This window comes from Pleuronectes platessa, chromosome 12 (assembly GCF_947347685.1).
Source record: "Pleuronectes platessa chromosome 12, fPlePla1.1, whole genome shotgun sequence".
Lineage (NCBI taxonomy): Eukaryota > Metazoa > Chordata > Actinopteri > Pleuronectiformes > Pleuronectidae > Pleuronectes > Pleuronectes platessa.
The window spans coordinates 25,863,832-25,878,118 of NC_070637.1; the positions used below are offsets into that span (position 1 = coordinate 25,863,832).

General features: G+C 41.4%; 1 protein-coding gene across 1 annotated transcript in view; it reads right to left on the reverse strand.

Moving 5' to 3' along the window:
• Nucleotides 1–10,424: 10,424 nt before the first annotated feature.
• Nucleotides 10,425–14,287, reverse strand: part of LOC128453064 (myelin and lymphocyte protein) — a 4,775-nt gene continuing 912 nt past the window's right edge. The window contains exons 2-4 of the mRNA XM_053435704.1: nt 11,718–11,882; nt 11,373–11,513; nt 10,425–11,116 (exon numbers count right to left, since the gene is read on the reverse strand). Coding sequence (XP_053291679.1) covers nt 11,042–11,116; nt 11,373–11,513; nt 11,718–11,882 — 381 coding nt within the window. The 3' untranslated portion in view covers nt 10,425–11,041. The remainder of the gene's footprint in view (nt 11,117–11,372; nt 11,514–11,717; nt 11,883–14,287) is intronic.

Sequence of the window (14,287 nt, forward strand, 5' to 3'; positions counted from 1 at the left end):
TCTGACCGTGGTGTGGCCTCAAAGTTTGATTAAACGCCATCAAAACACGGGCTCCTGTATCTTTTACATATTTTGTCCAATCGAGTCCAAACTATACACATAAGACAAGAGTCGCAACCTGAAGACATCGGTACAGAAATCGTGACTTAAAATCACAGCGTCCCCTGGTGGCAACAGCAAATGTCTTGTTTTTCTATGTGTTACAGTTTGATTCACTACTCGTAGGGCCTTCATTAAATCAACGTAAAAATTTGATGCATGTGTTCAAAACAAGATGAAGATCTAAAGTTAACGAAATTGCAACTTTTCATAATACTGTGTGACCGTGGTGTGGCTTCCAGTTTGAGGAATGAAAACATCTATATCTGGCAGATGTGCTGCAATATTTAGTCACTAGATGGCAGTGTCAGACCATGCTTTGTGTTATCTATGCATTAACAGACTGTGTTTACAGGGTGGCCAACTTTAGAGGAGAATTAAACCTTTTACAGCATTGCTCAAACTTTGGTTTTAGTCTCAATCGCTAAGTTCTTCCTTCATGACAACTCTGAGGGGGGTGTATTTTATTTTAACTCCCTCGTTTAAGCGATATAGATGTTTGAAATTCACGTGACGTCACAGGGACGCACGCCCACTTCCTGGTGCCATGCTGCGGTTTCAGCTCAATAGAGTGAGCAGCACACGCCTCATCAGACTGTCCGCGGCTTCCACTCCCATATCGTATGAGAAACACGGTTTGAAGTTCTGCTTGTTCTCCTGAGGGACACGTCAAAGACGTCTGCGCTCTGTGGTAAGTCACATAGAGTATTTTATTTAGATGTATTCGCAGGGTGCCTTTGAATCAGGCGTGCTAGCTTAGTAGCGCTAATCCGGACGCTACATACCAGCTGCGATCGGGTTAGATGCGAATGCCAGCTGTTACTGACACAGCACCATGAACCCAGGTCCACCAAGCAGAGATAAGCGTTCGTTTATAAGGATGAATCTGAGACAGGAGACTGTGTGTCGGCTTCTTTTCCGCTAGCGCCGGAGGCTAACTAGCTCGCTAACAAGCAAGCTAACAATATCTTCGCATGGGTGCAGTAACTGTTCTTCGATTCGATTGGGGTTATTACCGACAAACACCGACATGAAACGACATGAGCGGGTCCACCCAGCAGATATAAGCGTTACTTTATGCGGATGACTCTGACACAGGAGACTGTGTGTCGGCTTGTAAGTTAGTTTCGCTAGCGGGCTAGCGATGCTAACTGAAACCTGAGAAACCTGAGTGTTTAAAGTCACATCTGCATTGCAAGAGCAGCTGTTCAAAGGAGCATTACGTGTCCTAAAGCTCTTTCTTCAGAGTAGTGTTGTAACGTGTTACAGTGAAAAGTAACCGTGTCTCCCACCTTCAGTATTTAAATCGTTAATCTCAGACAGACTTCACTGAATTCTTTTGTTAAATATGAGTAAATCATAGCCTTGTAACTTTACTAGAACAGACAGTGTCATACAGAATTGTAGGCTAATATGCACTACCTATTTCCTAAGCTGAAATGATTATGATCTGATTAACTTTGAATTAATATTTTATTATTACCATGTAAAAGTCTGTTAAGCAGATAACATGGCACATGTATGACTTAACATATCTGTGTATTTGTGTTCAATGTTCCTCTAGGATGTCCAGCGTGAGACACAACTTGAATCCAACCAGACTGAACACTGACTCCAGGTACAGACCTGTTTTCCTTACTTACAAAGTATTGCACATAATACATAATGTGTTAAATTATAATGCAATACTTTTAATGTGAAATAGCTCCATACTAAACATTCATTGTCATGGTAGTGCACGTTTTAATCCAAAAGCATATTCAAATACATAGTTGAATATCCACCGAAAATAAGAATACACACTTTGTTCATATGTAACTCTAATAAATACTGTATAAGTTATATTTTGCTCCGGAATTGAACTGTGTTAAAGCGGTTCACATGGAAAATATATGTTCAATTATGTGAAGGGTGATTTTCATTACTATTATACTAATGGAGATTTAGCACTTGCTACACATTGTAAGAGCAGCTGTGCAAAGGAGCACTACGTATCCTAAGGCTCTTTATTCAGAGTCACAGTGTTGATGTCCTGTCACGTGTTACAGTGAAAAATAACCGTGTCTACTAGTGTTTACATCGTTAATCTCAGGCAGACTTCCCTGAATTATTTTGTTAAATATAAATACATTATAGCCTTGTAACTTTACTAGAACAGACAGTGTTCATAGAGAATTTGAAAATGATGTACACTACCTATTTCCTAAGATGAAATGATTATGATCTGATTATTTTTATGTTTCCTCTCATTTTATTAGGGACGGACGAGCCTGAAGGACACAGCTGTGATGACCAATTGACCATGTTTTGTCTCTTATGGCAAAGCAGAAATATTAAACACTGGGTTCTTATCTAAAGTGTATCAAATCAGAAAGCAAAAGATACACATTGTTGTTATAAGTTTTTATTATTTTAACCAACCATAATGAAGATAGAAGTGAATTCTTATCCATGCCACTTAGCAATGACTGCCACCACCAAACAGTTGCAGGCCATCTTTATTTAAGGGAGGAATTTAGAAGTGTTGTGTAGCTTCTGATGATGATGCAGTCGTCCACGTGTTGACCACCATGTTGCTGCTGACGACGTCAGGTGCTGCAGTTCCTCATCTATGAAGAGAAGAAACGCACTGTTAAAGAATGTTTTGAGTTGTGTATGAAGCACAACAGATTTCAGATAGAACCGTTGTACTGTGGTCTGGGTTTGTATCCTAATGGTTAAATGCACATATTTTAAGTCGCTTTTGATAAAAGTACTGAAAGAAATACAACATTGTAAAAATAGATAAAATGTCTTTCTACCTCATCTGTAATATTCAAGGTGATAATCTCCCACAGAGCTATTGATAACAGTCCACATCAAGTCTCTCCACTTCCCTCAGTGTGAAAACATAATTATATAATTAATTTGAGAACTGTTTACAACACTGATGTGTGGAGATTAAAATCATATCTAAACTGTCTAATTCACTGTAAAACTCAGGCCATCTGTAGTTAAGGGAGCAACGTATGGAGTGATGTATAGAGGGCAGAAACTTGGACTATGGGCAGAGAAGGTCTCTGGTTCGTCTCCGGTTCGACTCCACGGAGAGACAACAAAAGACAAACCTGGATTGATCTGTCCAAAAATCCAAGAGTCTCCCTACCCTCTCTAGTGCCCCTGAGCAAGGCACCTCACTCCCCCAACATCTGCTCCGTGAGCGCCGTACATGGTCGCTCACTGCTCTGTGTGTCCTGCACCAGATGGGTAAAAAGCAGAGATTAAATTTCCCTACCTGCATGAGTGTGCCTTTGCATGTCTGTGCATGTGTTTGGGACGAATAAATGGATCTTAATCTTAATCTTTTAATCTTAATCAGTTGTCTTCCAGTTGACCAGCATGAAGCTGCAAATCTCCACCATGTTGCTGCTGAGGACATCAGGAGCTGCATTAATGAGGAGCAGAAGCGCACTGTTATGAATGTTTTGTGTTGTGTATGAAGCACCACATATTTCAGATAGAACCGATGTACTGGGGTCTGGGTTTGTATACTAATGGTTAAATGCACATACTTTAAATCGCTTTTGAGAAAACGTGAGAAAGAAATACAACATTGTACACATAGATAAAATGTCTTTCTACCTCATCTGTAATATTCAAGGTGATGATCTCCCACACAGCTGTTGATAACAGTCCACATCAAGTCTCTCCACTTCCCTCAGTGTGAAAACATAATTATATAATTAACTGGAGAAGTGTTTACAACACTGATGTGTGGACATTATAATCTTATCTATACTGTCTAATTGACTCTACAACTCCATGACAGACTAAATTAACGATGTGAAAATAGTAATGGTGGATATATCAGCCTGTATCAGAAAAATGGTGAAACATAGTTATTATCACATGCAACTTACACATGTAGCGTATTGATATTAACTTATCAAAATAAAACAAAGTCACAGCCAAACATACGACTCTGCAGTTAACTTGCTTCAATGTGTTCATTAGACGTGTTAAATAAACTGTAACTTTTATAACAATTTTATATTAAAAAAGCCTTGAGGCATGTAAGTATATGGTGATAGTTAAAGCAATAGGTTTGGTTGTATGGTTTCAAGGTTACTTACCTCTAGTTCATAGAGCCTCCTGCTGGCTACAGCAAGTGAAGCAATAATCCTTGCCGCAGTGCACAAACGCATGCAACGCAGAGACGAGCGCTTGGTCATTGAACGTTCTCTCTTCACCGACCGCAACAGAATAGAAATTGCCTGTGCTCGGGCCCGTTAGTGCTACAACATAGCCCTAGTTATTATTATTTTTTTCCGATTAAACTTATTGGCTTTTTGAGGGCTTTAATGTGCTCAAAAAGTTGTAGGAGTTTGCAGTAAACTCGAAGGCGGCGAAAATTTACGTATTCTGGAGTATTTTGAAAAGGGCGTGGCAAAATGGCTCAAGAGCGCCACCTACGGAAAAGCCCCTCATTTAGCATTCACCGATCTTCAAAAACAAAAACAAAGACTATTGTGTATCATGACTAGATGCACAAAAAAGTCCGTCAGTGCATTATGAATAACGCAACAGGAAGCCCGCCAGTTTGACTTTAGTGGCCATTTTGGTCATATTCGATATTTTTTGTTTTAAGTACTCCTCCTACAGCTTTCATCAAATCAACTTACAATTTAGACGATCGTCGTCACAACAAAATGGAGATCTAAAGTTATTGAAGGATTAAGTTTTAGCAAAACCGTCTGACCGTGGTGTGGCCTCAAAGTTTGATTAAACGCCATCAAAACACGGGCTCCTGTATCTTGGACATATTTTGTCCAATCGAGTCCAAACTATACACATAAGACAAGAGTCGCGACCTGAAGACATCGGTACAGAAATCGTGACTTAAAATCACAGCGTCCCCTGGTGGCAACAGCAAATGTCTTGTTTTTCTATGTGTTACAGTTTGACTCACTTCTCGTAGGGCCTTCATCAAATCAACGTAAAAATTTGATGCATGTGTACAAAACAAGATGAAGATCTAAAGTTATCAAAATTTAAACTTTTCATCAATCTGTGTGACCGTGGTGAGGCTTATAAATTTGATAAACAAAATGAAAACACCATGTCTGTAGTTAATGGTCCAACACTGCTCTCTAGTGACTTAATATTGAATTACACCTGTAGTGCCAATATTAAGGCACCAGAGGTCAGTGTAACACCATGGTTTGATCAAGACACAAAATGTAACTATTGAAAAAGCCATTTCGTCCCCTCTTCCCCCAATTTAAATCTGTCTGGAGCCGCACAACATATTTGATAACACAGGTTATAAAGTTATATATATACATATATATATATATAGTTATACAATATATATAAAAACTATAGTTTGTTGCATTTATTAAATAACAGAACGACAATAAAGACAACTGTTGACATTTAACTGGTATTTTTACCTGCTACAAAATAGGAAAACACCATACTCTGACCATGGCGTGGAGTCAAAGTCTGATCACATGCCATCAAAACACGAGCGTCTGTATCTTGGACATATTTGGTCCAATCAACTCCAAACTAGACATGTAAGACAAGAGTCGCGATCTGATGACATCTACAAGGACACCATGACTTAAAATCCTAGCGCCACCTGCTGGCTACAGGAAGTGAAGCGTTTATTCTTGCTGCAGAGCTTAAAACGCACGCAAGGCAGAGACGTGCGCTTGGTCATCGATCGCTCTCTCTTCCCCGACCGCAACAGACTTGAAATTGCCTGTGCTCGGGCCCGTTAGTGCTACAACGTAGCCCTAGTTATTAGGGCCCGAGCACCGAAATCGGTGAGAGGACCTATTGAAATTGAAATGATTATTATTATTCTTATTATTAGGGCCCGAGCACCGAATGGTGAGAGGCCCTATTGAATCTGTAAGGATTTTTATTATTATTATTATTATTATTATTTCCCTTTGGGGGGCTTTTTCAGGGTCTAGACATGCTCAAAAAGTTATGAAACTTTGCAGGAAATTCAAGGTCTGCGGATATTTTAGTATTCTGGAGTAATTGGAATTGGGCGTGGCAAAATGGCTCTACAGCGCCCCCTGGAACCAGCCCCTAGGTTTCCACATAACGGATTTTCATCAAAATCTGGATATAGGTGTATCGTGACCAGTCATGAAAAAAAGTCTCATGGAGCATTATGAAAAACGCAACAGGAAGTCCGCCATTTTGCTTTTAGTGGCCATTTTGGCAATATCCCACATTTTTACTTTTACGTACTTGTCCCAGGGCTTTCATCAGATCAACTTCAAATTCAGATGAGTGTCATCACAACAAGATGGAGATAAAAAATGATTGAGGGATTTTTTTTTTATCACACCGTGTGACCGTGGCATGGCGTTAAAAATTGGTTACACGCCATCAAAACACGGGCATCTGTATCTCGGACATACATGTTCCAATCAAGTCCAAACTAGACATGTAAGACAATAGTCCCCGCCTGATGACATCTATGCATAAATGATGACTTAAAACCGCAGCGCCCCCTGGTGGCAACAGGAAATGTCTTGTTTTTTGCTTGTCTTACACTTGGATGAATTTCTCCTCATCCACTGACCTCAACCATGTCAAACTGTATCAAATGGGTCCCAAGACATTGACAATGAAGACATAAGATTACCGTGACTTTTCGTCAAACGCCATATGAATGGCGTGGCATTAAAGTTCATCAACTCGCCGTGAAACACGAAATTGCTGTAACTTCAGTGTTCATGATTCTATCTCTCTCAAACTACATGTGTGTAACAACAGCCCCCCCCTGAAGATATTCATATGGTTTTAAGAAATGGGCGTGGCAAAAAAACTGACCAGCGCCCCCTATAGGGCAACCCCGGCACTACGATGGCCGACATTTATACAAATCTATCGGGACATGTGTCGTTTCATAACAAACAAAAAAATATCTTGGATAGGTATGCTTGACCAAACAGGGAGGCCGCCATTTTGGATTAAGTGGCCATTTTTTTTCCATATTCCACATTTTTACTTGATGCACTTGTCCCAGGGCTTTCATCAGATTAACTTCAAATTAAGATCAGTGCCATCACAACAAGATGGAGATAAAAAGTGATTAAGAGATTGACCTTTCGTCACACCGTGTGACCGTGGCGTGGCGTCTTGAGTTTGATTAAACGCCATCAAAACACGAGGTTCTGTATCTCGGACATACATTGTCCAATCGAGTCCAAACTAGACATGTAAGACAAGGGTGCCATCCTGATGACATCTACACAGAAATTATGACTTGAAATTACAGCGCCCCCTGGTGGCTACAGGAAGTGACATGTTTTATACTTTGATGAACTGCTCCTGGCTGATTTACAATATACAGCTCAAATCAGATCAGTCAAGTCATTAGATCATGGTCAGAATTGTGACGTTTCCTCAAACCGTGTAAACATTGATGTGCGGCGAAGGATTTTCCTTCGCCAAAGGACACGATGTTATCATAACTCCACTGTGCATTGTCCTATCACTACCAAACTTCTGTCACATGATAAGAGTACAAGCCTGAACAGCTCTATGTGTCAATATTTCCTCAGTGTCATAGCGCCACCTACTGATTCGCCAGGAAACAGGAAGTACTTTGTTAATCCACTCTGCATTATCCAACCGGCTCCAAACTACTGACCTATGATCACAATACTGATCTGAACAGCTCCACATATAAATATTAGTTCAGGGTCATAGCGCCACCTACTGATCAGTGTGAAAATTAAGTTGTGTGAACATTGTCCAATTGACACAAAATTGCTCACGCTACATCAGAGCGCCTACATGAACAGATATATATGTCTGTGCGTAATAATAGTGATGGCGCCACCTACTGGCAAACCTACTGCCGCAGAGCGCAAAACGCATGCAACGTGGAGAAGTGCATGCTCGATCGATGATGTGCGCTTGGTCATCGATCGCTCTCTCCACCGACCGCAACAGGCTTCAACGTGCGGGTGCTCTGGCCCGCAAGTGCTACAACGTAGCCCTAGTTATTATTATTTTGCTGTGTCGTTAATGAATTGGCTTTTTGAGGGCTTTACCATGCTCAAAAAGTTGTAAAAGTTTGCAGTAAGTTAGAAAGTCGTGAAAATTTACGTATTCTGGGGTATTTGGAAATGGGCGTGGCAAAATGGCTCAACAGCGCCACCAACGGAGAGCCCCTCATTTACGGAGATGCACCTCATTTAGCATTCACTGATCCTCACGAAATTGAAGACAGTTGTGTATCATCACCAGATGTACAAAAAAGCCTCTTGGAGCATTATGAAAAACGCAACAGGAAGCCCGCCATTTTTGATTTAGTGACTATTTTGGTCATATTCCATAATTTTTTACTTTAATGCACTTCTCGTAGAGCTTTCATCAGATCAACTTAAAATTTAGACGACTGTCATCACAACAAAATGAAGATCTAAAGTTATCAAAGAAAAAACTTTTCGCCACACCGTCTGACTGTGGCGGGGCGTCAAAGTGTGACGAAACGCCATCAAAACACGAGCTTCTATATCTCAGACATATTTTGTCCCATGGACTCCAAACTACACATGTAAGACAAGAGTCGCGACCTGAAGACAACAACACAAAAATCTTGACTTAAAATGACAGCGCCCCCTGGTGGCAGCAGGAAATGTCTTGTTTTTGGTACATGTTCTATTTTTATGTACTTCTCGTAGAGCTTTCATCAGATCAACTTAAAATTTAGACGACTGTCATCACAACAAAATGAAGATCTAAAGTTATCAAAGAAAAAACTTTTCGCCACACCGTCTGACTGTGGCGGGGCGTCAAAGTGTGACGAAACGCCATCAAAACACGAGCTTCTATATCTCAGACATATTTGGTCCCATGGACTCCAAACTACACATGTAAGACAAGAGTCGCGACCTGAAGACAACAACACAAAAATCTTGACTTAAAATGACAGCGCCCCCTGGTGGCAGCAGGAAATGTCTTGTTTTTGGTACATGTTCTATTTTTATGTACTTCTCGTAGAGCTTTCATCAGATCAACTTAAAATTTAGACGACTGTCATCACAACAATATGGAGATAAAAAGTTATCAAAGAAACAACTTTCTGAAACACCGTCTGACCGTGGCGTGGCGGCAAAGTGTGATGAACGCCATGAAAACACAAGCTTCTATATCTTAGACATATTTGGTCCCATCGACTCCAAACTAGACATGTAAGACAAGAGTCGCGACCTGATGACATCTTCAAAGACACCATGACTTAAAATCATAGCGCCACCTGCTGGCTACAGGAAGTGAAGCGTTTATTCTTGCTGCAGAGCTTAAAACGCACTCAAGGCAGAGACGTGCGCTTGGTCATCGATTGCTCTCTCTTCCCCGACCGCAACAGACTTGAAATTGCCTGTGCTCGGGCCCGTTAGTGCTACAACGTAGCCCTAGTTCAAATTAATATCAATTAATGTTTAAAATGCAAAATATGAAGCTTCTCAGTTCCACATCATGTTCTGCAGAGGAGCTGCTACTGAAGAACAAAGTGTTTACATATCGGATTTGATTTGAATATGACCAAAAATATGATCATTGCCTCGTATGAAAGAAATCCCTTGTCCTCAAATAAAAACAGAACTATAAAGTATGAACCTGTGTGTCTTCTGCTCCTGCAAATATTTCACAATAAAAAAAACTTTTTAAACAAGGTTCCCACCCAAGAGCTCATATTTGAGTGAAAACCCATTTTTCACTGATTCATTAACATTTTTACAACTTTTCAAAATGCTACACAACGCCACGGCCACACCGTGTGAGGAAATCAGATATACCGAGGTAGAGTATATCTCCATCTTGTTGAGAGGACATTCCCAGAAGTGGAAGGTGATCTGATGAAAGCCCACGGACAAGTTCATCAGAGCAATAAATAATAAAAATCCTTTCAGTTTCAATATGGCTGCCTCCGCTCGGCCCTGATGAAGAGGTTAATGATCAAAGGGTGAAAATGACATCATCAACTTGCCCCCTAATGTGTCAGTGTTGTAGAAAATACTCAAATCCGCCTGTGATGCTTCTGTTGTCTCTCTCAACATCTGAATAAACAGTGAAACCATCATGTCGATTGAATTCATATCATAAATCTCCTCTTAATATTTACATGTTGAAATGGTTTGAACGTTTTCATTAAAATGATAAATCACGTGGAAACGTTCATCCATAAACGTCCCATGAAATCAGAGGCTTCCAGAAACAAAGCACTAAAGCTTGAGTTGTTTAAAGATCTATATCTATACATTTATCACTGGTTCATAGAAAACATGGAGAAGAACTTCAACAACAGCTTGGATTTGTAGAAAATTTTACTTCCAAAACTTCATCATTGATCCGTCATACGTCTTCATGAAAACAGTGAAAATACAGCAAGTCTATAAAAAGTGTGAAAATAAACAGAAGATTATAAAAAGTGAAAAAAGTAAAGGCACTGCTGTTTTTATAATTTGACTTAATTTGATGAAAATAACAGCACAAGTTTGTTATGTCCTCATCAAGTTATCTTAACAATAACAATAATAAGTTTGATTTATGAAGCATATTTCTACGTAGACGAGTTCACGTCACATAGTTTGAAAAGCTGCTTGTGAACATGTGATTAGATCTGAGTTTGAATCTACACCCATCCGCCGTCAAGGGACATTACTGACTCTTTTAAATCATATTCTGAGATCGGCCATTTTCTTGATTGATTGATTGATTGCCTGGTTGTTTGACTGGTTAGGCCACATGTGCTCTTATTAATTCATATTTGAAAAAGTTCCTCATCCTGCTTGTTTTCCTCTCATTCATTTAATGATTTCCCGCATTAGTTCAAAAGCATAATAATAAAATAAAAAAAGAACAAAAGAATAACCATGGTTCAGTGAGGAGCTGGCAGCTCAGCTCGGTTCTTCTGGCTTTGGTTTCAGGACCTCTTCCATCGGATGGCCGAGAAAATGGCGTGAAGGAAGTAGAGGAGCGTGGCCACAAAGGACATCACCTGAAAACACAAGCACCTGATTCACACCTGGAGGACGGAGGCGGTAACAACAGGATGGAAATTAATATTAATGAGGTTTCGCCTCAGAAGCTGCATGAAGACAAATCTGCACTTCATAGTTTCTCAATTTAGCTGCTTTAGGCCATTACTCCACAAGGTTTAGGTTGAGTTAAGTGTGAGTGTGTGTGTGTGTGTGTGTGTGTGTGTGTTTGTGTGTGTGTGTATGTGTGTGTGTGTTTGTTTCATTGTGTATTACCACTGCAGCAATATCCAGTCGAAAGGTTTTGAGATCAGCAGCCGAGAGAAAAGACACTTGTCCCCACAGAAAGGTGATGTACGCCAAATCCACCGACGCACTGAGGTAGAAAACCACCGCGACAAAATGATAACCCACATCCTGCAGAGAGAGAGAGAGAGAGAGAGAGAGAGAGAGAGAGAGAGAGAGAGGGAGGTTATTACCCAATATTCCACCAACATATAAAAAAACACAACCATTATCAATCCCCAGAGTCTCAAATGATGAGCAGTAACCAAGTGGCCACATCTTCTTATCTACTGTTAACATTTGTCCAATCAGCAGGGTGGGGGGGGGGGGTCTCACCAGGGAGGGCCAGACGCTGCTCTGATTGGCTCCACAGATGAAGATGAAGAACCAGAGCGTAGTGAAGACGAAGCAGAAGACGGACACGAACATCACCCAGCCCAGAGGGTTGTCAGGCACCACGCGGGTCGAGGCCACCAGGATCCACACCAGACCTCCGATCACCTGCGGGGGGGGGGGGGGGGGGGGGGGGGGGGAGGGGGGGGGGAGAAGAGATCTGGTGTCATCCTGCGTTCATATAGATCCAGTTTCCATGGTGAAAAAGACCCATATTTCCTCTAACCAGGCTTTTTAAGACAAAACTCTCAACTAGCAGATCAACAAAAACTACTTTCAATGCTCTGATTGAAAAATGAGCCAATAAGAGAAGAGCTGAGGTGAAACTCCGACCTCCTGCTGCTGGCTCAGGGCGTCTGATTGGTGCTGAGCAGAGGAACCAAACCCTCTGTGAAGCTCCGAGGACGTGGAGGACGATTCTCTCACAGATGCATATGAATGACTGTCAATCACAGCTTTCACTTCTTTAACATAAAGCTGCAAGAGACTAATAAAAAAATAAGGAAGGGCCGCATTGCATCCTACATTTCCCATAATGCAACTCAACAGAGGTATCATGACCATTGAAAGCTTCTCAAAGTTTAACTTTAAACTCCAAACAGAAAACAGAGGATTTTCTTGGCTTCTGAATATGTGTGAAGTTGGTGGAGTTTTTATCTTGACAACAAGGGTTGGGCCAAGCACACACACACACACACACACACAACACACACACACACACACACACACACACACACACACAGCGCACACTCACTCGCCCTCTGGTGTCTCACTCTCTCCTCCTTTGACAAACACTGTGCTTGAAAGACTCTTTGGCCCTGTGGTGGAACCTGGTTCCGTGATAAGAGTCCCAGTGAAACACAACCAGGTCCTTTGATGTCCTTCACTCCTCATAGTGAAACTTTTCCTCAGTGTCACAATAAGACTTTTATTGCAGCGATGACACGTCACAGTCGTTAGTGAATCATAAGTATCAACGGCTGAATTCAGGGAACGTGTTCAAAGTCGTCTTCACATGTTGCAGCTCAACAATTCACCTTCCTGCTGCTGCAGATTAATCTCAGGATTTCCAATAAAGATTTATTAATAAAACTCTTTTCATTCGACTTTAATGAAACTAAGATCAGAGGGAACAACAAACCATCCGACCTCCTTTAAATGTTGGTTTTTAGAAGCTTTTTTCTCTATTCACTCTTTTTATCCGCTGATAAACGAACAATAATTTGAATGACGCACAAAGTTACTGGACAATAAAAATTAAGCCGCCGTGCATTTTGTAACTCAGCAACACAACGTTCAATACGCCCACATGCAGAGAATGTGCCACGCCCTGATTTCTCCAACCTGCTGGGAGTCTGAGCCTCTGAGGATCCCAGGACCTCACCAGAGTCTCACCCACAGAAAATATTATGAGTCTCCGTATTTTAACTATAGGTTATTTGATGCTTATACATATTTATATGAAAGTGCACATTTCTATAGGATTTATTTCGGCGTAATTTACTTTCTATGATGCTGAGAATTTCTAGTGAAGTTGAAAGTTTTTCTACTCAACGTGAAAAGTAGAAGAAATAAACATAAGATCCTGTTTAATTTACACAATAACTAATATGAACGTTTGTGACCATATCCTTCAAACTCAGTAAGAAGTGAGAGAAGCTGGTCTCATCTGAACAAACACCTGAAGCCACCGTTCATTCCTGTGAAACCTATTTGCATCAGTTCCCTCCGGCGTGTCAGCAACATTACATCAATCATATCTGTGCTGCTCAGAGCCTGTATTCACACCAGTGGAACTTTACTCATATTTATACATGCAGGGCATTCCAGGTGAGAGGGAACTGGCCTGAAGCCCATTAAGGTTCCATTGGGAAGACCTTTCACACCAGTACAAGTGTTTGTTCTTGGTGCAGACTGGTTCCAACCTGTCCTTAAACTGGGGCGAGGCTGCGAGCATTGGGAGGTGACCTCTGCAGCTTCGGCATCTCACTGGTACATCGTGGTGGACTGGCTGCTCTGGAAAAGTTTTCATCACTTCAGTCTATGAGGCAGAGGTGTGTTCATTCTGCTCTGGAAAGTGGTCAGAGAGAAGGGAACCGCTCTACGGGAGGGGCTCCACCCGGGGGGGGGGGGGTCCTCTCTGTTTGTAACCGCTCCATCATTCAGGTACATTCCTGAAAACCGACACTGGACCAAAAACTGGTCCAGCCACTTCTCCCTTCCTGCCCTTATGTGTCTGTGATGGTTTAGATTTACAGTGCAAACTCGGACCGGAGCAGTAAACACCCCCGCCCCCCCCCCCCCCCCCCCCCCCCCCCCTGCCCCCCCACGTCCCTCTGCAGCTCAAACCGTTTTTCCACCTGCGTCGCTCAGATTTAATCTTCCAGGTTTCACACCCTGAAGACGATGAATTCAAACTCAGGTTATGATGTTTAGCTCCCAAGTTAAAATGAATAAAACCATTTGATTGTAGTTTACTGATTCAGACATTAGAGGATTAAACAACATTCTGG